Source organism: Rhamphochromis sp. 'chilingali' (genome assembly GCF_963969265.1).
Source record: "Rhamphochromis sp. 'chilingali' genome assembly, chromosome: 14".
In the NCBI taxonomy this organism is placed as follows: Eukaryota; Metazoa; Chordata; class Actinopteri; order Cichliformes; family Cichlidae; genus Rhamphochromis; species Rhamphochromis sp. 'chilingali'.
Window position 1 is genome coordinate 35,656,349 of NC_137941.1, and position 27,995 is coordinate 35,684,343.

At 44.0% G+C, this 27,995-nt stretch overlaps 1 protein-coding gene across 1 annotated transcript; it reads left to right on the forward strand.

Annotated features, from left to right (window-relative positions):
- The first annotated feature begins 3,609 nt into the window (after window positions 1-3,609).
- Window positions 3,610-27,984, forward strand: LOC308409827 (uncharacterized protein). Its single transcript, XM_080902826.1, has 8 exons — window positions 3,610-4,503; window positions 4,793-5,065; window positions 7,461-7,694; window positions 16,505-16,675; window positions 22,244-22,375; window positions 22,789-22,955; window positions 25,760-26,032; window positions 26,110-27,984. Exons 1-8 carry the CDS (start codon window positions 4,260-4,262, stop codon window positions 26,284-26,286), a joined length of 1,671 nt encoding a protein of 556 aa, XP_080758952.1. The 5' UTR covers window positions 3,610-4,259; the 3' UTR covers window positions 26,287-27,984.
- Window positions 27,985-27,995: the final 11 nt, after the last annotated feature.

A 27,995-nucleotide genomic window follows, 5' to 3' on the forward strand; every position in this document is an offset into this window, starting at 1 on the left:
CATCTGCATAATGACTGAAACCAGCCCACTGAGGAACAATGGGCTGGGAGGTCAGGTCCTTAATCTTAATTATGCAAATTCTCATGACCATTGATCAGCAATCACTGATCAAAACCCACTGATCAGTGTCCATGAGTCCCATTCACTGTCACGGTTCTGGGTCCGTTGGACCCAGTATTTTGAGTTTATTATGTTTTGGTTTATTTTTGCATTATGGATTGTTTTCTGATGTTCTGGTGCTTTGTTTATTATTATCATTATAGATCTGTTTCTGTTATTCTTGGTGAGGGATCAGTTCTTAGGTTTTGGGTTCTCATGTGTATTACAGTTTCTGTTCAGTGTCTAGTCTGTCTCTCAGTCTCATGTCTGCATCTGGTTTAGTAATTCTTGTTTCCTGTCTTATTGTGAAAGTCTTTGTCTTATGTTAGTGTGTGCAGCTTAGCTCCCCCGTCTCGTTAGCCCTGATCTCCCCCAGCTGTGTCTCCCTTCTGTTGCCCATTCCCTCATTACTACCCTGTGTATTTAAGCCCTGTGTTTTCCAATGCTTGGTGTCGCATCGTACCCTCAGATTATGCCTGTGTGTTTCTTTGGTTTCTGTATTCACGGCTGGTTTTCATGTCAGCAATAAAAGCTGAGGTTCTGATTTATAATTCTGTGTTCGAGTCCTGCGCTTGGATCCTCCTCTCCGCCTGCCCGCACACAGAGCCCTGACATTCACAGAGAGTTGGGGAATGTCTGCAATCACAGCATTGTAAGATGGTGACAGATGTACCCTTAGGCCCCCTCCTCGATTCCGAGATGGTCTTTCCCTTTTCACGTAAATGGCTGCATTCAAACCAGCGTTCCTCCCTGTCCAGGATGTGAACATCCTCATCCTTGAAAGAGTGTCCACTGGCCTGTAGGTGTGAATAGACTGCAGAGTCCTGGCCTGACGAGGTGGCTCTTCTGTGTTGTGCCATCCTCTTAGTCAGAGGTTGTTTGGTTTCCCCGATGTATAAATCCTGGCAATCCTCCTGGCACTTAACAGCGTACACTATGTTACTCTGTTTGTGTCGGGGGACCCGATCCTTGGGTGGACCAAGGGAAAGACCATCTCTGAATCAAGGAGGGGGCCTAAGGGTACATCTGTCCCCATCTTACAATGCTGTGATTGCAGCCATTCCCCAACTCTCTGTGAATGGGACTCATGGACATTGATCAGTGGTTGTTGATCATTGGTCATGAGAATTTGCATAATTAAGATTAAGGAACTGCCCTCCCAGCCCATTGTTGCTTCAGTGGGCTGGTTTCAGTCATTATGCAAATGTCCTGTTTATAAGATTGAAACCTGCAGTCAGCTGAGACTGAAGACGTCACCTGATGATGACGAAACGTTTCTCCCACAAAACGCTACGTCCAGACGAACAGAATCAACTTTTGGAGATTTACTTACCTGGATGATTGAGCATTAAAATGACATGCCCAAAATGAATGAAGTATTTCTCTGCGATTACAAACTCTGTGTAAACAATCTTGGCATCAAAATAAAGCTAACACTTGTGAGATTTCATCAGAGGTGTAGATATTGCAGCAGATGTTAAAGTTACTGAGGCTGGAAAAATAAAATAATTTTTTCCTCGCCTAATTTATTTATTTATTTATTTTCGCATGTAACCCTTTTAAAATATGCGTTGGTTCACATTTTAATCCAGAAAATCAGTAATCAGCAAATAAACATCGCCTGTGCAAAGATGGATGCTTCTAAATCAGTAAAAAAAAAAACTGCCCTTTTAATAAATCAATATCGAGCTGATGTGCAGTTTGTCCAATTTTGGCTACACCTTTGAGCTGAATTTTTTAAAGTACTGAACAACATACATGATTTAATTTCACTAACTTGCCTAAAAATGCTTGTTTTTGGAATATTTCTGTAGAATTAACCACACATGGTGAGTTTAAATGGACCCAGCGCTTTAAACTCTGAGGGGCTGGGACTTCTCCTAGTTAAAAAAAAACAAATTGTAGTCTAAACAGAAGCATAATAAGCTGTTCTTATTATGGGGATTGTCTCATTGCGTTGTTGAACAATGCCCTCTTCAACTCCATCGACCAGATCAACATCCCAGAAAGTGTTCCTGTATTTGTTAACACTTTATTTTGGCAGATGTGTGCTGTCCAAGAACCACCGGGTGGCGACTGCCACAGTGCCGTCTTGCTTGCTTGCAGTTCAGAATTATAATCAACATTGATTTGATTTTATTGATTAGCATTCAAATATCTCAGTGAAGACAGAGCAAAGATCTACCACAAAGCAAGAAAGCATGAGACAAGGCTAATCAAAAGGTATTGGCTGAAGCATTTGCTTATTACGCCAACCCTTTTAAAAAAGATCTTTTTGCATGCAGCTCCTGTACACAGGGCTCGAAGCAAATAATAAAACAAAGCAAAAACAAAACAAACAAGAAAAAAAACTTTTCTTTTCCACCTTAGATAAGTAACTACATCAAATGCTTTTTTTTTAAACCATAAACCAGTTGAAAAGTTAACAGATAAGGAAAGAAAGCATCATGTAGCCTTGGGTCTTTATAGCTTTCGCCAGCAGAGGGATGACTAGAGTCCCTGTAGATTCTGCCTCTTCCAGTTCTTACTCCTCTCACTTCTTTAACTCCCTCAAGTACAAATCTTTGCTTTTTTCATTATCTTTCGCTTCTTCTCAGTCTTTTCCTCCTTTTCCCTTCTTTATTCCTTCCTCTGTCCCTTTTCTTTTCCCTCTCTCCTTACCTCCTTGTCCCTTGTATTCTTCTTCTTGACTGTCCATCACGTTCCCTCTCCTCTCTCTCATTTCCTCTGTTTCCTGTTCTCTCTCTCTTCTTCCTCTACTCCTTCTCTCCTTATATATTCTTTTTAACCTTTCATATTTACCTTTGTTTTTTCACTTCTTTGACGTTTTCACTCTCTGTTTCATTCTCCATTCATTCTTTTCTTTTCCCTGGACTGTCCCTTTCCTTGTTCTCCGTGTTCTTTTCACGTCCTCCCTCTTTTCCTTTTCCTTCCTCTCCCCAGACTCCCTTCACCATCCCTTCTGTTTCCTCTGTTTTCTCACTTTCCTCCTTTATTTTCCTGTTTCACCATCGATCCTTTCACCTTTGTCTTGCATGTCACAGCTTGGAGACCGTGTGTGTGCGTGTGTGCGTGTGTGCGTGCGTGTGTGCGTGTGTGCGTGTGTGCGTGCGTGTGTGCGTGCGTGTGTGTGTGTGTGTGTGTGCGTGCGTGTGTGCGTGTGTGCGTGTGTGCGTGCGTGTGTGTGTGCGTGTGTGTGTGTGTGTGTGCGTGCGTGTGTGCGTGTGTGCGTGTGTGTGTGCGTGTGTGCGTGTGTGTGTGTGTGAGTGTGTGTGTGTGTGTGCGTGTGTGTGTGTGTGAGTGTGAGAGAGAGAGAGAGAGAGTGTGTGTGTGTGTGTGTGTGTGTGTGTGTGTGTGTGTGTGTGTGTGTGTGTGTGTGTGTGTGTGTGAGAGAGAGAGAGAGAGAGAGAGAGAGAGAGAGTGTGTGTGTGTGTGTGTGTGTGAGTGTGTGTGAGAGAGAGAGATAAAAGGAGCAGGAGACCACAAGCTGACTGAAGCTGAGAAGCCAAGCAGTGAGTTTAGCAGCAGCAGGAATGCTTCTGTGAACAATGTGCAGGCAGACGGGACAGGAAGGAGAAATGAGAACTAAGAACTGATGATGATCTCTCACCTACTAAACTATTTCTGAACCTGAGACTAATCTGGACCAGAGATGAATAAAGAAGAAAAAGACCCAAGAAAGAACAAGACTTTGGAGACTTTTGGATATTTTGGGATTTTTTCCTGCTGATATCAAGAAGAAAATAGGATTAAAAAAGTGAAGAAGGTGTTTGATTGGAAGATCAGTCAGAAGATGTTGATGTCCACTTTATCCCCTCAGATGCAAAGAAAAGCAGAATGAAAGGAAGTCAGTCCACCTGTTAATGGATACGATGCTGTAGAGTAATATTTGTGTCTTAGTTTAAATAAAGTAAGAAGAAAAAGGCACAACTGAAGATATACAGAATTTGGTTTGTTTAAAAAACCTGTAGCTGAGATTTTAAACAGAGGTTCTGATCTTGCATAGAGGAACAGAAAAGTTCAATAACATAAAGTGGTCAGAGGAAAGATATGTGGATAGAAGAGAACAAAGACTAACAGGTTTGGAAAACCAAGAAAAAGAGATTTACACACAAAAAAACAGGAGGAAGGTAAACACTTGAAAAAACTGCAGTGTAACAATGGTTTCTCTCAGAGCTTTCCTCCTCGTCCTCATTTTGCACACTACAGTTGTGGTCCCAGCAGCCAGCGTAACCCTGAGCAGGCTGGAGCGCTGGGTCCGCTCAGCCCTCCAGTCACTGCAGTGGAACCAGCTGGAGCGCTGCCGTCGCCTGTCCTCCCTCTCTGAGGCTGAATGCAGGCAGCACGCCCACCTGCCGCTGTCCTCGGTGGCTGTGTACGTGGCGGAGCCTCACAGTGTCGCAGGTAGCAGTACTCTCTTATTCTGTTATTCACAGTGTTCAGTGTGCTTCCTCTGAGCACACAGGTCTGGTGGATGTACACATATTTATTCCTAAGATGTCTTTAAACATCCATGACCATCAGGAGAATGTGCTTTCAAACAATTTTTCAGAACATACCTAATTTTACTCACAAGTTAACAAAGATTTGACCAGATGCTTACAGAGGTATCTTACTAAGCTATTACATATTATTAAGTATGCATGAAATAGCTGCATTGTAAAATCCGTTTTCCTGTTTCGCATCCCGGTAGGTCACTCTGACAAAGTTTTGGCCATCCTACCAGACTCCTCCGTCGGGATGTTGAGCTCCAAGCTACGGAGACGCTTCAGCGGCAGCCAGGTGCTGAACGGGATGCAGGGTCCCCACAGACACCAGCAGTCTCTCCCTCGCTCCATGGCCCACGATGCTGTGTTAGTGCTAGATCCAAGCCCTGGGGAGAACTTTGGACACCCAGTGGTCCTCTTCTATGTGGATGTGAATGTGACAAAGAAAAGATGCTCCCACCTAGATGGCATTTACCTGGGTGAGTCTCAAGACACCGACAGTTATCCAGTCCATGAACTTTAAGAGCTCACAGAGTGCCAATTTAAAAAAAATGTCACTGCTAGATGATTTGATGACAAAACTCGTGTTGTGGATAAATCACACAGTTTATAGAAAACATAGCCCAGCCTTGGAAGTCAAGATTACGTGGATCTGTTTGCCAGCAGGAGGTAACTCCTCTGGATGCAAAAAGAAATCAAATTCTATAAGTTTTATTTGTTAGGATTAATTTTAACTTTGGTACAGGTCAGCTGGGAGAAGTGGTGGATGTAGGAAATGTTGCTGCAGTCACAGAACAGGGAGGAGTAAAGGAGTTTCCCTGGATCACAAAATAAGATGTTTGGGACAGATTCACTGGGTGAGGCGAGTTACTGTAATGCTGCAGTTGTCAGATGATCGACTAACAATGTGCTTTAATTTATGTACAAAGATGCATTTGATTTAAGGGAAAACTCTTCTGATAGAAATCGCTGTGCACTGTGCAAAGGATTGTGAGGATTAGGACTCAGGTACAGCAAAAGATTTATCCAGTGGAGCGCCTCATTATTAAAAACTCTCCCACCCCACAAACCAGAAACCTGTGTGCAGCTACTGACCTGTACGATGTGTGGACCACGAGCTGTCCCAGTTGCTATGTTACTGCGCCACATGCATGTATGCATGCACTGCTTTTTAGTTTTGACTCATGGAAGTCCAACCACACATCTCTGTAAGTATGGTACTGGTACCAGTCTATGTCTATGGTTTCTTAGTTGCAGATGTTGATTGTTTTACTGTCTGGTGTTGGTTCCCATTCGGTTTTGAATCTTGATTCCAGTTTGTTTTCTATGAGCTCTTGTTCCTCCTCCTACACTACATTGCCAAAAGCATTCACTTGTTCACATGTACATGAGTAAGATAACATTTTTAATCCATAGGATTAATATGTTGTCAGCACACCTTCAACTCTTCAGGGAAAGCTTTGCATAAGGCTTAGAAGTATTTTTGTTTTTATGAGACACTGATGTTGGATAAGAGGACCGGGCTCACAGTTTTCTGGCAACCACCAAACCAATGCATTGGCAGTGATTGAAACACCTGAATTTAGTGATTTGGATGGGTGGGTGAATGCTGTTAGCAATATAGTGTATGTCAAGTCAATAATCAGTAAATGCAGGGTCTGCTTTATTTGATAGTGGTTTGATCTTGTATTGAGTTTTACTTCCTTGTCTTGTTGCTTTGATTAGTTTCAGCTGTGTTTCCTCATGCCTCAGTTTTCCTCAGGTTTTTCACAGGCCTGAAAAGGACAAATCAATCAATGATTGAAAAACTCCCCTAAAAAGGCTTCTTTGAACATGTGGTTCACCTGTACCATGCAGCCCAGCATGCAGGCTGCAACTAAGAAACATAGCTGGGAAAGGGGGGGGGGGGGACTGAAGGGTTTTTCCCCCAAAACCTCTTATTTGTGTTATTCTTCTGCCATAATGACATTTGACTTATAGCTCCATCACTTCTCCGTTCACCTTGAGAAGTGTGCAAAATTCTTTTTTTTGTGCCTCTTCTGCAGGTACAGGTTGCAGGTAAGTTTAATACCTGGCCTTATCATTCACAAGGAGACAGACCAATGTGAGGCGAACTTAAGAATTAGTTTCCATGCATCTGAAAAGCTCCACTTTCAGTGGCAACAACAGCTTTAATGAACAGCAGGTCAAAAGGCAGAGTAGGAGAGTTTTTTAAAAGTGCGTTATTGCTGCACTACTGCTCCAAAGGGACGGCAAATAAAAGCTTTCTGTGATGTATGTGTTCCTGCATCTCTGATAAAAGCAGAGTATGTTCAAGTGCAGGTTTATGACCTCCCACTGTGAGAGGGGTTAAGGCCAAATGCTGAGCTATTCATGCATGCACACGCAGCACTGTGCCCCCTGCTGGGTCCCACAGGTAGATTTACATGAGCATTTTCTTTAGAGAGAAACTTTCTTTTGACCTAATTTAACCAAATCAGGGCAGAAAGGAGAAAAGAGAGAAATGACAAAAAGAAAAGAAAATGGTAAAAGTAGAAGACAAAAAAGGAAGTAGAGAAGATAAACAGATGTGGAAGAAAAGCTATATATAGTTCACTTTTTTACCGGTTCCATAAAGATCTCTAAACCAATAGGGTCCAAGGTAATTCATGTCTCTCCCAGTTAGTGGTTTGGTGTGCATTAAAGATTAAGGGCTGTATTAAACATTTGCAGAACCTTACTCTACTTATAAAGCTAAGAAAAGGAGGCCGGGCTAACAAACTTTATCATTTATTTTTACTTTCACAGTGCTCAAATTTCCCTTTCACTCATCTACCCACTACAGGAAACTGACCCTAAACCTTCTCCTGCTGTCGTCTGCCTTTGTGTCTTCAGGTGATGAATGTTTGACGCTAGCTTTAAAGGGTCGCTGTGAGAACCAGCTGAAGCATCGTCACACCGGGACAGAAAGGGTGATTGGTAATGGTCACATGACAGTTGGCACCATTAGCACCAGCGGTGGTAACCGTCTGCTCGAGCATGCCATTGGAGGGCTCTGTGAGGTCCACTTCCTCCCACTGGTCGTTGGAGTCAGAGACAGTAACCGAACACAAAGACTCAGATGTGTTGGTAGGTACAGCAGGTCTGAAAAAAGCCCAGCTCAGTCCTTGCAACCAGCCTACACTAACCACTTAGAGGGCATACTTTTCCCTTTTTTTTTTTTTACAGACAACTAATTAACAGCACTGTATTCAGAGTATTTGGAGTATTCGGAGTATATGTAATGATTCTGTGCTGAACTGAAATACATAATAACCACAGAAAGCACAACAACTGACATAAATACACAAGTGTCTTAAATGGGAGTCTACTGTGTTTTGCACACTCCTGCAGCCAATCCGGTCGTTAAGTCTGACGTCACTAGCCGTGTCTGGGCCTAAACTCCGCTGCAGGTCCATAAATCAAACGATCACTGTGGCATTACTGAGAGTTGAAAAACTGTCTAAAGTCTTTCATCTTTAATAAAATGATCAGCGTTCTGCTCTACCAGGTGTAACAATTGAGTTTAACATCCAGGCATCCATGAAAACGGAATTTATGACATTTAACGGAGTTAGAAGTTAGCAGGGAGTTAGCTCGCTAGCTTCTATCTAAATACAATATAGCATGTCCTGACTGCGGGGTTTTGGAAACAAATTCAAACGTACAGCTCTGTTATCACTTCCAGCATAAATGAAGACAGAAAACTAAACAGCAGTGACGTTTGTAGGGTTACTGAAGTTGGGCTAGCTGCTATATAATGATGTGCTACGTGACCGCTAGCGACACAGCTATGTTAGCATAATATAAACAAGCTAACTTTTTTTCCACTGGATAAAAGTTAACGTGAGTGTTCTCGGTGGTCAGGAACAAATGTAATCGCATGGCAGGATGCTGTAAAAGGACCAAACTTCAGCCAGGAGAACAACTGAGATAATCCATCCACAATACGAGGTTAGTCATTCATATACTGCTGCATGGGCTGGGCTGTAGCTACATCCTAAGGTTTTAAAAACTGAGCTTAAATAAATGATTAGCGGTAATAAAAGCCGAGGGAGGTCAGCAGTGATCACTGACTGTTTTAGGAGCTTTTTGAGATAAAATAGAAGAAAATACAAAACATTAAACATGTTCACAACACAAAAGCCATATTAAACACAGACTACTTTAGGCCCGGAAGTAGGATTCGTCACGTCATCACTTAACGACCGGATTAGACGATCGCCCACATTTAAACAAAACATTGAAAAAAAATATGGTTAAGTGACTACAGCTACTTCTTCTTCTGGCTGTCCTCTTTATGAGTTACCACACAGAGGATCATCTGCTTCCATCCCACCCTATCCTTAGCATCCTCCAGCTCTGCATATTCTCCTTCGCCATGTCATTGAACCTCGTGAGGTGGTTAGGCAGGAGCACAAAGTGGGTATTCTAAAAAATGGTGGTTTTTACTTACCCCAGAAAAATAGACAAAATGAATCAACAATATACATACTAAACAAGGCCAAAGGAACAGAACTAAACTCAAGACAAAATAACAATTCAACATAACTCCAGACTAATTGCTCAACAAAATAAAACTGAACTAACACACAAGAAACACAAAGGACTTAAATACTGGCTGATCAGACCAGGTTGATGCATAAGGGGAACACAAATACCAACAAATTTAACATCAACAAAAGCCCCCAAAAGCAGCATTTAGTTTAATACTTACTTCAAATTAATGATACTCAGCAAATAAGCAACTTATAAGTAAAAGCAATTATGCAACATTTAAGATAATTGTTCTTCCTCATGATAGAACTACACTTACTATCACCCAGTCAGCACTTCCTGTGTATAACAGTGCTCAACAGAGCATATCTTTTGCCCTTCATGACGCCAGCAGCCCTGAGCAGCGACATAAACCCCTGCCAGCACCGGTAAAACAGAGAAAAAGAATTTAATAAAGATGATTGTATCAAAGCTAACTAAATGTGTGCACTACAAATAGAACTCATTTATTTCAACAAAATCGAATAAACATAAATAAAGTGTCGAAAAAAGAACGGTGTCACAATATTTGTGTATATGAAATTAAGTTTACTCCTAAGGGTAAGGATCCCTCACAATGCAGCTCCTACAGACCGGTGAGCCTCGAAGCAAAACAAAACCGGAGCACCAGAAGGCCAAAAGACAAAAACAAAAAACGAGCCCAAAACCAAAAGAAACGAAGCACACCAGAACACAGGAAAAAACAGAGCCCAAAACAGAAGAGTTCAGGGGGCCGACAGCACAGGAGTCCAAAACAGTTCAGGGGGCCGGCCAGGGGGCCGACAGCACAGGAGTCCAAACAGTTCAGGGGGCCGACCGTGCGGACGGCAACGGCGGCGACGTGGACACAGTTCGGGGGGCCGACCGTGCGGACGGCAACAGCGGCGACGTGGACACAGTTCGGGGGGCCGGCCGTGCGGAAGGCAACGGCGGCCACTCAGGCGATGGCGGTCCGGGGACCGGCCGTGCGGAAGGCAACGGCGGCCACTCAGGCGATGGTGATCCGGACCAGGCGAGGCTGCAGAGGCTGGACCAGGCGAGGATGAAGACTCGGATGAGGCTGGACCAGGCGAGGATGAAGACTCGGATGAAGCTGGACCAGGCGAGGATGAAGGCTCGGATGAAGCTGGACCAGACGAGGCTGAAGGCTCGGATGAAGCTGGACCAGACGAGGCTGAAGGCTCGGATGAAGCTGGACCAGACGAGGCTGATGATGATGCTGCAGCCGGCGAGGATGATGATGATGCTGCAGCCGGCGAGGATGATGATGAAGCTGCAGCCGGCGAGGATGATGATGAAGCTGCAGCCGGCGAGGATGATGATGAAACTGCAGCAGGTGGCTGGACGGGCTCCTCGGGCCCTCCAGCTGAGACAGGTGGCTGAACGGGCTCCTCGGGCCCCCCAGCGGAGACTGGAGACAACGGCCGGAGCGGTCCCTCGGACCCTCCAGCGGAAACAGGAAACAAAGGCCGGAGCGGTCCCTCGGACCCTCCAGCGGAAACAGGAAACAAAGACCGGAGCGGTCCCTCGGACCCTCCAGCAGAGACACGGGACGAAGGCCGGAGCGGTCCCTCGGACCCTCCAGCGGAGACACGAAACGAAGGCTGGACGGGCCCCTTGGACCCTCCAGCAGAAGCCATCGCAAAGCCAGCAGGCATGGAGTCCTCTGGCAGACATGAAGGCAATGGGTGCTGTGCTGAGCACTGGCCCTGCTCAGACAGCACTGACACGGAGTTGTTCTCTGAGGGCTGCTTAATCTTCAGGGGTCCAGAATCAGCTGGGGACTGAGACCTAGCCTCTGGGGAAGCCCTGGAGTGCAGAACGGTGCCTGAAGCAGCTAAAGCGCGAGAAACTCCCTGACTGGACCTTAAATTTTCTCCCTGCATGGAGTGAATGAGTGGAACCGGTACTGCTGGAGCCAGAGCTACGGGTAGCGGGGGCACTGGAGCTACTGGGGCCTGCGCTACAGGCGGCACTGGAGCTACTGGGGCCTGCGCTACAGGCGGCACTGGAGACTGAACTGAGGGTGGCACTGGAGACTGAGCAGAGGGTGGCACTGGAGACTGAGCAGAGGGTGGCACTGGAGACTGAGCAGAGGGTGGCACTGGAGACTGAGCAGAGGGGGACACTGGAGACTGAGCAGAGGGGGACACTGGAGACTGAGCAGAGGGGGACACTGGAGACTGAGCAGAGGGGGGCACTGGAGACTGAACTGAAGGGGGCACTGGAGACTGAACTGAAGGGGGCACTGGAGACTGAACTGAAGGGGACACTGGAGACTGAGCTGAAGGAGGCACAAGAGACTGAGCTGAAGGAGGCACAAGAGACTGAGCTGAAGGAGGCACAGGAGACTGAGCTGAGAGGAGCACTGGCTGCGGGGGAGCTAACCGAGCTGAGAGTGGCTGCGGGGGAGCTAACCGAGCTGAGAGTGGCTGCGGGGGAGCTAACTGAGCTGAGAGTGGCTGCGGGGGAGCTAACTGAGCTGCCGGTAGCTGCACAGGCGATAAGCAGCTCGCCATCCGCCACACAAAACGCAGCCCCTGAATGAACAGTCATGCAGTCTGAAAATGAAAAAGAGTCCTCACTCACCACAGCCGGCGATTTAGAAGCCCGAACGTCCGGCTGTGGGGTGGCGCGCTTGCGGCGCGATCTGCGTTTCCTCCCCGCAGACGGCTCTGACGGGCCGGGCAGCGAGGCAGGAGTGGCTGAGAGAAGGTGAGGTGTGTGCCGGAGAAAAGCCTGTATGGTCGGAGGAAGTGAATTCAGTAGCCATGGCAGGCCGGAAAAGAGACGTTGTAGCCGACCTTCCACGGCGCGGCGAAGCTCGTACGGAGGATTCTCCAGCCACAGCCCGAGGAGGATCTCCACATTGTAGCCGATGTCGTCCTGGAGCTCCTCGGACGGATTGACTGCCGCTGGGTCCATGGTGGCTGGTTCGTTCTGTCACGGTTTGCGGGGCAAGCCGTGTGGATTTGTAGTAAGGACCCAAAAGGCGGCAGCTCTGGTGCAGGTGAGTGTTTATTTACAGGGGTGTAAGTACAAACAGCGGTGGCGACAAAACATGAAACCGGAAACCTAAACTGGGTAAACTAATAAGACAAACCAGAATGAGGATGCAGGGAGGTCCGGAGAAATACATACGGGGAGACGCAGGGAGACCGAGGGGAAACAACACAGACGAACCAGCGATTACTAAGACAGAAAATACAACTTAAATACACTCAGAACACAGGGAGATTACACACAGGTGGGAGACACAGCTGGGAGTGATTAACATGACGAGACCAGGGAGGCAAACTGAAAACACTCACATAAGACACAGACCTTCACAATAAAACAGGAACACACAGGGGGAACAGGGTAAACTCCAATTAGAGAACAGAACCAAAATCGCGAAGAGAAAACACAAAACGCTGGGTCAAAAGGACCCAGGATCATGACACATGCGGTCCTAAATGAATTTGAATTTGGCCCATTGTTTCAAAAATGGATTAAAATACTGTATTCCTCTCTGGTTGCGGCAGTGAGGACAAACAATGTAACTTCTGACTTCTTTCAGCTTAGTAGAGGCTGCTGGCAAGGCTGTAGTTTATCTCCCTATCTTTTCAACTTAGTAATCGAACCTTTAGCTATCGCTCTTAGGGAGGACAATCAGGTTGCTGGAATCTCTAGGAGCGGGACAATGCACAAAGTATCATTGTGTGCAGATGACTTATCGCTGTATATATCTAATCCAACGGCATTAGATATAAAACTGCTCAAGGTATTAGATCACTTCAGACGCATATCTGGATGCAAATTGAATTGGAAAAGTAAGTAAGTAAAGTAAGTAAAATTTTATTTATATAGCACATTTCTAGATAAGGGATCACAAAGTGCTTTACAAGGTATAGACACAGATTAAAAAGACGAAGTACAATCAAAAGTTAACAAAATGCAATTTTAAAAAGATGTGTTTTTAGCTGTTTTTTAAAAGTAATCAGTGAATCAGCAGATCTTAAGTTCTGAGGAAGAGAATTCCACAGTCTGGCGGCCACAGTAGCAAAAGCTCGATCACCCCTAGTTTTCAGTCTCGTATACTTAATAACAAGTAGGCCCTGACCACAAGACCTCAGAGACCTACTAGGGGCATAGGGCTGTAAGAGTTCAATGATGTATGATGGTGCTTGTTCTTGAAGAGCCTTAAATGTGAGAACCAGAATCTTAAAGTGGACTCTGAATTCGACAGGGAGCCAGTGTAACTGTATAAGCAGCGGTGTTATATGTGAGTATTTCGATGTTTTCGTCAGAAGCCTTGCTGCAGCCCACTGTTCCCTATTAATAACAGAGAGCAAGATTTCTCTGCCTTCCCCTTTAAGTTAGAAAAAGAAATGTTTAAATATTTGGGAATAAATATAACCCGCACAATGATGGAGTTGCGGATTCATAATTTTGACACTTTGTTAGAACAAACATCACAAGATTTTTAAAAAATGGGCAACATTTCCAATCTCATTAGCAGGCAGAATAAATCTAGTTAAAATGGCGGTCTTACCAAAACGTCTCTATGTTTTCCAAATGATTCCTGTTTTCATAACCAAATCAAGTTTCAAAGATTTAGACAGATTAATAGCAACATTTATTTGGAAAAATTCAAATCCCAGAATGGAAAAATCATATTTGGAAGTACCAAAAGAGCCTGGTGGGCTAGGGTTGCCACTACTGGGCGGCTAATATCACCAAATTATTGCACTGGAAATATGTTTATGAGAACAGCGAGGGTGAGGCTTGGGTAAAAATGGAACTGATGTCTAATCCACTTCCCCTCCTAACCTCATCCGTAGCTCTAAATCCAAAACAGAAAATAACAAATCCAGTTGTAGGAACATCTATTAGATTATGGCTTCAATTCAGAAGGCGCTTCTGTTTGCAACAGGTTAGTAATTTTTTCATTGTTGCTTTTAACCTTTTTATTGCCATCCATTTCAGATAAAGCATTCCAAATTTGGCACAATAATGGTTTGAAGTTTTTTTACAATTTATTTTCAGGAGAAACTTTTAACACCTTTGATGCTTTGATGAGAGATTACAATATACCAACCTCACATATGTTTAGATATCTGCAAATACGAAATTTTGCAAAAACATTGTTTCCTTCATTCTCCTACTTACCTCCTAAAAATCAAGTGGATACTATTTTGGAAATAGATCCTTTTGGCAAAAGGTGAATCTCCGTCATATACAAACTGATACAGAGCTTAAGGCCTGTTACTTGGGAAAAAACTAAAAATAATTGGGAAAAAGACGTTGGGGTGGATTTATCTGATGATGAGTGGAGATCTTGCTTGAATCGTATACATACCTCCTCCCTTTGCATTCGCCGTGGTTTAATTCAGTTTAAAATTCTTCATCGTCTTCATTATACAAGAGAGAGGCTTTCAAAGTTTTCCCAGAAGCCGATCCTGCCTGTCCCAGGTGTGGACATAATCCAGCAAATGAGGGTCACATGATGTGGTCTTGTCCTAACCTGGATAATTATGGATAATATATTTAAAGTATTATCTCACATCAGTGCGCAAAATTTAGTGCTTGATTTCCACATTGGCATTTTTGGAGTTATGCCACCTCAATACGAAATTAGCAAATCTCAGGAAAATGCCATAGCATTTGCTGCATTGCTTGCCTGTAGACTCATTCTATTCCACTGGAAGTCTGCAGAGTTGTGCAGCTGCAGGTGCGGCTTCGACACACACTTCAAGGATGCTAGGATAGCGAGAGAGATAGTTGGAAGCTGTGCCGTGTTTTCCAGGGATGTGCTGATCTTTGAACTGGAATGGCTGCATGGCTTGAACCAGTGAATAATTTCCCCATTTGAGTTCTTCAGCCTGTTCAGCCACTGCAATGCTTTATGGTCAGTCTGCAAGATGAACTCCCTCCCCAGCAAGTAGTACTTTAAGGAGTCTAGTGCCACACTTGATAGTGGCATAGTGCTCTTCTGAAGGTACGGCTCTAGCTCTGGCCGGGACACACTTTGCTGGATTGATTGTGAGGACAGCAAGCTGCAAGCGGTCCAGGACCAAATTCAGATGTTCCACGTGTGACTCCAAGGCACCGCTGTACATGACAATTTACATTGCAAGCCAGACATTGTGGTTGTGTTGGTCACTCTGGCACGAACACCACACCCAAGCTGATCGCACAAGTGTTCAGTGGGGTTTAGGTCGGCACTGCAGTTAAGGCATTCCATCCTCTTTTCTCCAAAGTTCGGGAGGCAGTGCCTGATAAACCCCGCTCTGAGGGGGTGCGTTGTCATCTTGGAGGGCAGAGTTTGGTCCCAGACTCTGGAGACACAGGATTGCCACTGGCTGCAGAATCTCAATGTCTCTCAGCATCGAGCTTTCCTCCAGTGATGACAAGCCTTGTTTTCCCATGGAGGGAGATGCTGCCTTATACTAATACATCACACAAGCTCTACCAAAAACTGTTCCCCTATCAGTTCAGCAAACAGCATTATGTTCTCCACATCTTCTCCACACTTTGACCCTGCGATGTCTTCGGCAGAATCTTGACTCGTTGCTGAACGTAACATTTCTCCACATGTTCTGGTTCTACTGCACATGATGTCAAACTGTAATCATGGCAGCCCTGTGAGAGTGGAGTTCTTTACGGTCCAGAGAGCTGTCTGCCATATCATCCTGAAAACCTGGACTGCAAATCTGTACAAGGATCCCTATGGCCTTTGGTTCCCAAGTGCTAGTGGGGTGAGGAAATGGTCTTGTTGTGGTGTATTCTTTTTGGGACACCCTCTTCATGGCCCATCTTTGACATCCCCAATTATTAACTTAGAACTGGCCAATTTGGAGACGGTACTATGACTCGCGCCAAATAATGGTGCAGCTTGGTTTTACAAAAAACCAGCTTGAATTTGCCCTATCGTGTGGGCCCTGTCCAGATCATTAACAATTTTGTGCTAAGTTTATATGAAAATCCAAATAACTGGGATTTATAGTAAATCTAAAAAAAAAAACATATGCTAATAATCACTGTATCTTTGAAGATGTTTGTGCAAAGTTTCATTCACATGCCAAATGTGCAATTAAGTATTTTTGTATTGTTGGTGAGTGTAGAAGGATACCAACACTAATTTGACATGTCTAGCGATATATCAGTCCAAAGTCTTTCATTAAAGTAGTCTTTTAAGACAAACATCTGTGTTTGATGCTTGCTCAGTCATCCAGGTAAGGAAATCCCAGAAGGTTTATTCTGTTCATCTGAACGTAGTGTTTTCAGTGCAAGTGAGGTTCTCCCACTGAAAACGCGACGTCCTTCTGGGACAAGGACCTTTTCTGTGTCTTTTCTGTGATACTTTCCTTTTCCCTGGACAGATCACACAGACTTTGCAGCATGTCCTCTGCTGCTGCCCGTGAACTCGCCTAGTTTGCCCGTCTCAAGCTGTGAGCTGAATAAAAACACGAGACGCTGCCATCAGCAGCCTCTGGGCACTCACCTCTCCTGTCGCCTCTACCAGACCTGTGACCATGCTGTCCTCATTTCAGGTACGCTGTTTTTATGTCTATGTAACGGTCTCATGAAATAAACCTTGACAGCAAATTTTAGTAGTATGCAAGTAAATTAGTATTAGTATATTGCTACAGTCACATGCCAATTACATCGACAAGGTCCCGGGTTCAAATCCCGTCTATGGCCTTTCTATGAGGAGTTTGCATATTCTCTCCGGGTACTTAAGGTTCCTCCCACACTCCAAAGACATGCATGGGCATTTCCAAACTGACCACAGGTGTGAATTATGTCTCTGTGTTAGCCCTGCTTATTGGCCAGCTGTCCAGGGTGTAACTGTTTGACAGGTAGGATAGGTTTCCCCTATCCTGTGACCTTGGACAAATGGTTAGTAAATGGACTGCTTGTTATACAGCCCTATACAGCATGTCACATTCACCCATTCACACACATTCATACAAGCACTTGTTTCTACCTAACATTTACAGACAACAATAGCATCGTGAGGAGCTCTCTGTTATCGCTTAGTGTTTGCCGGTCTTGTTTATTTCCTTACCTTATACAAATTCCTCTTGGTCTTACTTCATGTGGTTAGTTCTGTAGTCCTGTTCCAAAAATCTGTATAATCAAAAAAATGAAGTTGGGTGATTGTTACATGTACAAGATTCAAACTTGTAGCTTGAACGAAATAATTTCATGTTTCTATGGTGAACATAATTACATCATGTAGCATCTGCATGAAATTCGGCAACGTAATTCGTTCTTGTTGAGATGATGTGATACAGTCTAGTAAGAGTGGTTAGTTGCCTGGACTCACGAAATTCACAAGATCACATGAGATGTCAAACTGCAGGAAAACCACTGGAGTTTTAAGAGGCAGACAAGTACACACACACCACGTGTGTGCTCTCGCTATTTATTGTGGTTTAACCTGTCAAGGACAAAAACGTACAGAAAATTCTGCAGCAAGCCTGGTAATCATAGCTTTCCTAGTTTTGTTAGGCCTGGAGCGACAGCTTGGTGGTGTGATGGTTAGTGCTGTTGCCTCACAGCAAGAAGGGCCTGGGTTCAAATCCACAATCTGGCTGGTTTGCAGTGTGTAATTAGAGTTATTGGTGATTCTTAATTACCCATGAATGTAAGTGCAAATGGTTGCTTGTCTCTATGAAATAATCAACGCCCATATTGGTTCATTAAGCAAGAGAAGCAGTAATAGAGATCGACAGACCACCTGACTTTCACGCATTGCATTGTGGGTACAAGTGGCAACAAAATCAAAACACTGCATCAAGCATTTCCAGCACCGGTAATCATTTCCATCTCGCTGCAGGGCAACCTGCTAGTGACAAATAAAAGCTGTTTCATTCATTAATTCTGCGGTTTTAATCCCTACTTGCATTTTATTTGCCCCAAAGACAGTGATGTACAAAACGACGGAGAACACGGCAGCTCCGTACGAAGACAGACGTGACGAAAAGAGTATGAGGAAAAAATCAAGGAGTGAAAGGGTCAGACCCACACGAGCATAGAGTGGAGTAAGGACGTCAGCCTGCTGCCCGACTTTCATCACGCACATATTTATTATCATATGGTCCTAAGTGTGAGTGCACACACTCACAACATGTTTAGTAACTTCAAATCCCTGCAACAAGCCCAGGTCCAGTTTACTTTGGTGATTTGGACTATTCCATCTCACAACTGTTGTTACAGGCCAACGCATCTATTTGTCGTTTCAGGTTGTAGTGTTACACAACATTTTCAGATCTCAGAAAACAATGAGTGTTTCGTAATTCATTCAATTATTGTCTTTATTTATAACTGGCATTATTGTTTCATTCTATTATAGAATCTTACAGGAAAGAGGCAAAATTGTAAAAATCCATCGTGCTTTATTCGCTGCTTCGGTGAAAAACAAATCAACAATGCAACAACAACAACAAAAACCATTGCAAAACAACATACTGAAACAGTTATTCATCACTTGATTGCTTCAGTACAACACTTGGGCACATATATGCGGACGTTTCGTGGCTGTTTTGATCTCGCTCTCTCTCTTAACTGATCAGATCTGGTAGCAGCTTTAAACTCGGTGTGACCCAGGCTGACAGAGGGGCCCAGTCTGGATCACATTCCTACATTTTGTAGGCTGGTTTTCCTACAAAACACAACAAACATTAGCCCGCAAAGCCACAGTGAACAAAGCAGCATAGCAACGAATTCAATTCAAATCAATATAAGACTTACTTGTAACCTACATCAACAATTGTGTTATGATAAATTACGTAATAACTACAACAGAAGACTGACCTTTGTGGAAATGCTTGGAGCAGACTAACCTGGAGTGTTCTGGGATGTTATATTTGGTCTTTGAATGGCTGCAATCCAGGCCATCCGTCGCCTCGTTGTTACTTCGGAAACATGGCTTGAACAATTTTTCTTCCACAACGTAATCCCGTCGGCTTCCCGTGGCTGTCATGCGACCGGCTATTGCAGTTAATAATACAACTGTCATGAACCGAAGTTCCGCGCACAAGCTGGACCCAGAAGCAGAGCACACACACACCGGGGTATGAGAAAAAAAATAAACTTTATCATAACTGAAGGTGTCCCGGGAGGGTAGAAGGGGAAAACGCGTGGAACCAGAGAAACCGAAGGACCGGGAGGTGAGTCGCGCAGGAACGCCGAGAGCGGGACTGTGGGAGGCTGCAACAGAAAAAGGAAAAGGATTATTGGGGTGCGGGGAAATGGCAGCATACGAGGGGAGGTAGAGTATGCGTCTTACGATGATAGCGGGGCTGAGGGAGCCGGAGGGAGGGGTGAGGGTCCGCGGGGGAGCTCCAGAAAAGTCGAGGCGGCGAGTGCTGATCGTGATCCAAATTCCAGACGGGTAGGTGGACAGGCAGGTGGCTCAAAACACGCCGAGTTGTGATCTGAGTACACAGGGCAGAGTTAGTGCTAGTTCAGACGAATAAGTTTTCATAAGGGCTTTCCCGCAGGTGTACGTTACCACTGAGAGACGACTACGGACTGGCGTGGAGCAGCAGGCTGGGCAGGATTAAATAGTCCACCTGGTGATCGCCTGGGATGGGATGCAGGTGTGGAGTTAGCAGCCACGCCCGTGGGCATGGGCATCCCATCAGCACCTCGGACGCCAGGCCGCGGACCATGACAACAACAGCTTCTTGCCTTTCTTTGTGTTTCTTTTTATCGCTGTGTGACTGTTTTCATGTGAAAGCCTGCGTGCACTAGTACCACTGGCCACTCGTACCCACAATCCTGTGTGGTTTTACCCCAGAATGATGTCACATTTTCAGTCCATATTGCCTTGATTAACAAAGTAGTTGTTTAAACAACAAGATTTCATTGTGTTTTCCTGAAGTTTTTAACTTGTGTAGAATGAATTAAAACAAATTTCACTTTACATACTTCAATAACTCACTTCAAGTCAATGTAAGTATACTACGTTGATCCAACATAATCTGATTGCATTAAACCACCAAATGCCAAATGTGTTGGTTTGACATGGTCAAAAAGAGTTATTGTACTTGGTTAAATCACGTGGAAAAAGGTGCCAAGATTAAATTGTGTTCATCCAACAGCAGATTTTTTTGAGTGTAGGTTCATCCTGGGTTCAAATGGGATTAATGTTCAAGCTCCTTCTGCTTATGATGGTAGTTTTACTTTCCTTCTGTTTATGAATTTCTTATGTGTGCTTGAAGTTCCATGTTGGTTTTAGTTGATGATAAGTTTGTTATTCATCTTTGGTATTCCCATTCAGTTCCTCCCATCTGGTGTAATTCCCACCTAGTGGGAGGAGTCTCTTCTTGGTAAACGTGAGTTCTTCCTTCTCACTGCTGCCAAGTGTTCGTAGATGACACTGTGATCACTGGGATTCTCTCTGTAATGCTGTAGGCTCTTTACTTCACAATATGAAACTCTTTCCAGTAAAATGCAAACTGTTCCTTATTGCTAACTAGGGATGGGTATCGTTTAGGTTTTATCCGATACCGGTGCCAAATCGGTACTTTTGAAATGGTGCCGGTGCTCAAACGGTGCTCAAACCAGTGCTTAAAGAATGGAGAACACAAAATTGGTCCAAAAACCTCTCATGTTCAGCTGTTTTTTTTTTTTTTTGTTTTTTTTTTTGACACTGTAATTTTTATTGATAGTTTTGTCACAGTTTAAACATAGACATGTATTGCATTACAGGAGAAATAACCATGCAAGCACACAGTCAAAACAAACAGAACTAAAGTGAACAAAAGGTGTGGGTGCCAATTCTAATCAACTACCGTATGCATGCCTGCCTTTACTCCGCAGCATACATACTCCAGCTTATATACGTACTTTTATACGGGCATGCATCAATAGATATACAGAGTTTTATAGACCTTAAATGTTTTGTTCGTTCATTAATTTTCCTTGGTGCCATATAATGTCCACTTCTCCCACTTAGCAAGTTCAGCTGGTTTTTTGTAAAAAGATAGCAATGTTAGCCTTTTCTGCAGCTATGGGGCATATATGGCATCACTCTTGGCTGGAAGCAGTGCTTAAACAATGGAAAAAACACAAACTTTATCCAAAAACCTCTCATGTTTAACTGTTTTCCACTTTTTCTTTGGTCATTTTAGCCTTTTTGGCCAGGGTGAAGGGAGTATCTGCCATCAAACAAGAAGACAGCTGCATGTAACTACGACGGTGTTTGCTAGTTCACCTTACATGCATTAATGTAATAACGTGGTTAGCCTACTCAACGTAAATTACACAGAACAACATTAAGCTACTCACGCAGAGAAGAACGGCTGCTGCTGCATCATCATCCTCATCATTTCTGCTACACTGGCAGGGCTAGGGGCCAGGACTCTCCTCTTCCTGTTTTTGGGGATGTTGCTAACTCCGGGTCCGATAACAGGCACCACACCCGCAGTAGATGTGCACGGTGTGAGGTCTCGCAGCAAGCTATCAAATACGGCGCATTTCTCGGCTTTTAAAAAAAACGCTATGCGTCGCCAGCTGTTTAATCGGATTCTTGGTGTTACCTCCTTTGACAGTATCACAGTATCAGCTTAAAGCACTTGTTGCTGCTGAGTTTGCATCTTTTGCTGTGAAGTACAGCCAGATTTTTGACCGCTTCGCCTTGGGCATTTTTAATCTGTAGCTCTGCTCTAAAAGAACGTACGTACCTGGGCCCGCCTACTATCCTCGGAAACGTAAAATGATTGGCTAGAAGTGTATCACAGCTCAGGGAAAAAAAGCACCGAAATAAAGCACCGAAATGTGCGCTGCTTTTCGGTCTGGTTACTACCGTTTATGTTAGAACCGGTGCCATCATGGCACCGGACACCGGTACCCATCCCTATTGCTAACCATAGCTGTCAGTAAAGTTTAGTAGTAAATAAATAAGTTAGTATGGTGACATGTCAGCTCTATATAGCCATATAGTTGTTTAGTACACCTCCTTATGTGATGGAGAATAATTTAGCTTTTGGTCAAAAATGCAGCTCCCATAATGTTTTAGTATTAATGATTGGTCTACGGTTCGAGTCTTTAAGAACTGAATGCAAGTCAGAGTACAGTGATGGAAACGTGTGTGTGTGTGTGTGTAGGTGGCTGGCAGCAACTAGTGATGTTCCAGCATCATGTTCAGAATCTTCAGCGGTTCTACAAAATGCTGCAGAACAACGGCTTCCATAAGGATCACATTAAGACCTTCTTCGGCAGCAGTGGACAGCTTCCTGGTAGGAACACTGGTGGAGTTTTTACTCTTTACTTTCAAAATGTCCACTACATTTATTTGATATCTTTATTTGCCAAGTATAGAAACTAATTAAAAATCGGTGCTTGTTCACTGGCTGCAGAACTGTTTTGATATGTTGCTCTGATAAATTCTGAATAATCACACAAATTTTTATTATTTAATTACAAACACTTCCTCCTTTAAATTTTTATAAAGTTATATATATACTTTCACTGTAGTTTATTCTGTTCTTTCAACATCATGTCTGTTGAGTTTTGTTAACAACAATCTTTCTAAAATTCAGCAACGTAGGCTGATGATAAAAGCCGAATATTATAGGACGTTGACGCACCGACTGTTTGTTAAAATGTGTGTCTGTACCTGACCCCTCTCTGCGGTCTCCTCCCTTTGCAGAGGATGTAGAGGGCGCATACTCTGCAACAGAGAAATCGGTGATCCGTAACCACGTGTCGTACGTCTGCAGGAAGCAGCACTGTGCCGACATGTTGGTTCTGTACCTGAACTCACCAACGTGCAAGGATGGCACCATGCTACTGTGGGATGCCAACCTTAATGGCATTGTAAGAGGCTACACCACCACACACACGCACACGCGTGCACACACACACACACAAAGAAAACTACACTAGAATAAATTAAGTAAACATAAAGGTAAAACTTGGTAGTGGCACTCAATCAAACATGAAAAAAACAAAACAAATGTGCATGGCCACAGATTATATTATATATTATAACAATTCACTGTGACGTCACAGGTTTGAAGTCTTTTGCTGTCTACAATGACCACACTAGAGTGGCAGTTATCAGGTAACACCTGCTAGCTTGGGTAGTACGCTACATCCAAGTTTAAGGGTATAATGTACAAACACACAAATCAGCTAATTAGTGCTACATAAAAGACTTGTCTAATACCAAAGTGTCACTCACTGACATCAAATACAATCTGGATAAATTGGCCTATTTTCTATTTTAATGACTATATTAAAAATGTTTTAAAAGGCAACAACAGCACCAGCACAATCCAGGGATCAATTCAATGTAATTTATATAGCAGCAAAGCACAGCAAGCCACCTCAAGGTGCTTAATATTGTAAGGTAAAAGGGGACGAGAGAACACTGGGTGCATCATGGGAAGCCCCGAGCACGCTGTTTATTTATCCTGTAAAGCTGGACAACATTGGAGTTTGTAGCGATTTACTTTTAGAGCCAAACTCAAGTGTCAACAGAGAAACTACACCGGATGGTCCTTTTCACACACTGAGGTCAATTATGGAGTTCCACAGGGTTCAGTGCTAGGACCAATTCTGTTTACATTATACATGCTTCCCTTAGGCAGCATCATTAGAAGACATAGCATACATTTACACTGCTATGCAGATGACAACCAGCTCTATCTGTCCATGAAGCCAGATAACACACACCAATGAGTTAAACTGCAGGAATGTCTTAAAGACATAAAGACCTGGATGGCCGCTAACTTTCTGCTTCTTAATTCAGATAAAACTGAGGCTTAGAAATATGGTATCTAACCAGATTCTTACTCTGGATGGCATTACCTTGGCCTCCAGTAACACTGTGAGGAACCTTGGAGTCATTTTTGACCAGGATATGTCCTTCAATGCACATATTAAACAAATATGTAAGACTGCTTTCTTCCATTTGTGCAACATCTCTAAAGTTAGAAATATCCTGTCTCAGAGTGACGCTGAAAAACTAGTTCATGCATTTATTACTTCCAGGCTGGACGACTGTAATTCATTATTATCAGGATGTCCTAAAAACTCACTGAAAAGCCTTCAGCTGATCCAAAATGCTGCAGCAAGAGTCCTGACAGGGACTAGAAAGAGAGAGCAGATTTCTCCTGTTTTGGCTTCCTGTTAAATCCAGAATTCAAAATCCTGCTCCTCACATACAAGGTCTTAAATAATCAGGCCCCATAACGACTGTGTTGAGTCTGTTCCTTCCCATTCCCTGCAAGGCCACCTGGGTTGGCTGGAAGACTGTTTACTTAGCCTGGCAGGGTGAAGGACACTGTCTCAGCTGAACTATGGACACGCACACACATACATATACTGATACTGATAAGCACTCACTGACGCATCACCCTCCCTACCCCGGATCCAACGCCTCCTCCAACGCTTACCTCCCCTCTGATGTGGACATCGGGTCAGCTGGAGGCGCAGTCGAAAGATTGCAGCGGTCCCAGATCAGATGTACACACTAGAACTCTTTCCCATGTTGCTGTCTGTGTTTATTGTGTTATGGTGTGTTGATACCTGTGCATTCCTGTATTATCCTTTTGTGTTGCACATTTCAATGTTTTTTTTTCCTCGCTACCTAGCCTGACCTGTCTCCCCAATGTGATGTTTGTATTGTATGTACGGTCGGCAAGGTCTGTCATCTCGGTTGTGGACAAAAGACCTGCAACTGACAAATAAACGCTATCTCATCTCATCTCATCATCTTATCTTAATGACCTTGTAGTACCATATCACCCTATTAGAGCACTTCGCTCTCGCTCTGCAGGCCTACTTGTTGTTCCTAGAGTATTTAAAAGTAGAATGGGAGGCAGAGCCTTCAGTTTTCAGGCCCCTCTTCTGTGGAACCAGCTTCCAGTTTGGATTCAGGAGACAGACACTATCTCTACTTTCAAGATTAGGCTTAAAACTTTCCTTTTTGCTAAAGCATATAGTTAGGGCTGGACCAGGTGACCCTGAATCCTCCCTTAGTGATGCTGCAATAGACGTAGGCTGCCGGGGGATTCCCATGATGCATTGAGTTTTCCCTTTCCAGTCACCTTTCTCACTCACTATGTGTTAACAGACCTCTCTGCATTGAATCATATCTGTTATTAACCTCTGTCTCTCTTCCACAGCATGTCTTTATCCTGTCTTCCTTCTCTCACCCCAACCAATCACAGCAGATGGCCCCGCCCCTCCCTGAACCTGGTTCTGCCGGAGGTTTCTTCCTGTTAAAAGGGAGTTTTTCCTTCCCACTGTCGCCAAAGTGCTCATAGGGGGTCATATGATTGTTGGGTTTTTCTCTGTATCTATGAAGCGCCTTGAGGCGACTTTTGTTGTGATTTGGCGCTATATAAATAAAATTGAATTGAATTGAATTGAATTGAATTGAATTGATGGACTGGAGAAAGTTAAACCTATGGTGCAAGAGGCCAGCCAAAAAGTGAACATGGTACATGGTAAACAGTAGATGCTGATGTGGTCCTTTCTTCTTTCCTACTGCTGGCACTTGACTGCTTTTCTTTCCTGATTGTCTCACATCTGTTTCCTTGTAATCCATCTGTCCCTGTGTGCCTTCACACACTTCCATTTCTGATTCTCTCTGCCTCCCTTTCTTTTTCCAGGCAGATCTAAAAGAGCGCTACTCAGTCAATGAGCTGTTGGCCGACCTGGCCGGCTGCAGGGCAACTCGTGTCCTGCTGTTTGTGGATCAGAGCTACAGCGGTGTCCTATCCAAGCGGCTGCAAGGCTCTCAGAAACACCTCAATGTGGTTCTAATCCAGAACCCGGCCAGGCAGACTTATGCCCACCTGAACCACAAGTTGAGTCCAGGCTGGGAGGACAGCAGCTGGTCCTTAATCAGTCCTGCCACCTGCTTGCTGGACCACCTGGGAAAGGTGACCTTTTAGATGAATCTTTGTTTCAGTGTTTACTCCTCTGAATACTTTTCTAATCTCCTCTCATGATGTGTCAGGATGCTGGGATGTTTCGCCTTCTGGAGCCATGGGCGGGCCTTTTAAACGTGACCTTGGCTGGTGCCCCGTGCAATGCCACACCACCTCTAACAGATAGCGAGATGCAGCGAGAGTACCAGGGCTGCCAGAATCTGCCGACTGCACTTTGGCACCAGAAACTCAGAAGGGCAAACTAAAAGCAGAGCATGGAGACGCACTGGGAGACTTTGAGAGAGGATGAATTATGGACACACACATACACAGAAGTTTGCAATCCAAAACTACAATTTTGTTGCTGTGTGTGTGTGTGTGTGTGTGTGTGTGTGTGAGTGTGTGTGCATTGACCAACGAACATGGTGGACACTGCTGTGTGTGTGTGCCATCTATGTCCTAGCTCTGAACTTGGACTGTAACCATGAAGATGACAGCTCATCCCAACGGGATGTCCTGAACTCTGTGTTACCAGTGTGTGTGCTTGTTTGTATGCGTGTGTGTGTTTGTGAGTTCAGCAAGAGGACAGACGCTCTCAGAGACCAGCTGATGCTCTGGCCATTGTTGGAGTGTGGGACGGTGTGTACACCGTATCTCCTGGGCACTTAAATGTTTTAGATCCAATCATCCCTCTCTATTTTTGTCTGTCCTTTATTTATTCTCATTTGCCTTCTGTTTGCATTTTCCACTCGCCATGGACTTCTTTCTGCTAGTGTATCGATCGCTCTTAGTCTCCTTCATTCCTCTGCAGCACTTTTCTTCTTGCTTTCACTCTATAAGGAGGATTCTCATGTAAAGTCAGCAAACCTGTTAACCTGTTTTGACCATATTTGTATATCACTGTGTTCGCTTCTATACATGCATTGTTTGTGTTTCAGTGACAAGTGATATTAGATTAATAGAGGATGCTGAACAGTGAGTCTTTCTCCGGTCAAGGAAATTCATTCAGCACCCTTTTAATTGTCTGTAAGTCAGCAGCAACTGCAGCATGGAGCTACAGCAGATGTTTAATGTTCATAAAACATCTAATTATACGTCTTTATTGAAACAAAGCAACTTTGATCATTTAGGTATTTTTCTTCAGAGAGGACACAGTTTTAGCATTATATTCCTTTGATGGCGCTCATTTCCAAATGATAACTACACATTAGGAGTGTAAAACAACAACACAAGTACAAGATTTTAGCCGACTGTCAAGATGTTGCTGCTCACTTCAGGCAAAATTCCTAATGATTATTTTACATCTTAAAGTGTATCTGTTTTCACAATAGATGTCAGTATTGTCTCTATAACAAGAAAATGTGTCAGGAAAAAAAATTACCTCATGAAAAGTCCTGGGCTACAGCGTCACAGGACGTCCATGTTCTTCAGTCCCCCTTTGAAGCTGGTAGACAGCGCTCCACATTTTACAGTGACAGCAGGTGACAGCAGGTGACAGCAGGTGATAGCTATCACTGTGGGTGAAAAAGCAGATGTTATATATGACTGAGCCCATGAACTCAGCAGCAGAGCATTCAGAGATATCAGGTCAGAAACTGTTTCCTCGTAGACTTTTGTAGAATCAGATTTTTATTTTTCAGCAATAGCGATCAACATCTCAACATCTGGGTTTTTAGGCATCACATTTCATTTTTCAGACCCAATTAATCTTTTTTACTGTCTATGGCCTAAATGTCTCCCTAATGGCTGAAAAAAAGATGCATTCATTGCTTCCACCTTTACCACGAAGGGGGGCTAGATGGCAACTCTTAAATGTACACCTATTAACAGCTAGAGCACATCTTTGAGGTTCTTCTTGTACACTTTGTGTTTGAACGCAGTCATGCACTCATGCACTAGATAGGAATGCACCATTCCACGTTTCTTCCCAGTTCCGATACATTGCTGGTGTCTCGTCTTTAGGTATTTGCTGTGT

Excerpts from the sequence above, each read along its gene's own strand:
- LOC308409827 (XM_080902826.1), top strand. The coding sequence starts at position 4,260 with ATGGTTTCTCTCAGAGCTTTCCTCCTCGTCCTCATTTTGCACACTACA. Across the intron at positions 5,066-7,460 it reads CCTAGATGGCATTTACCTGG|GTGATGAATGTTTGACGCTA; the intron begins GTGAGTCTCAAG and ends TTGTGTCTTCAG. Across the intron at positions 7,695-16,504 it reads ACAAAGACTCAGATGTGTTG|ATCACACAGACTTTGCAGCA; the intron begins GTAGGTACAGCA and ends TTCCCTGGACAG.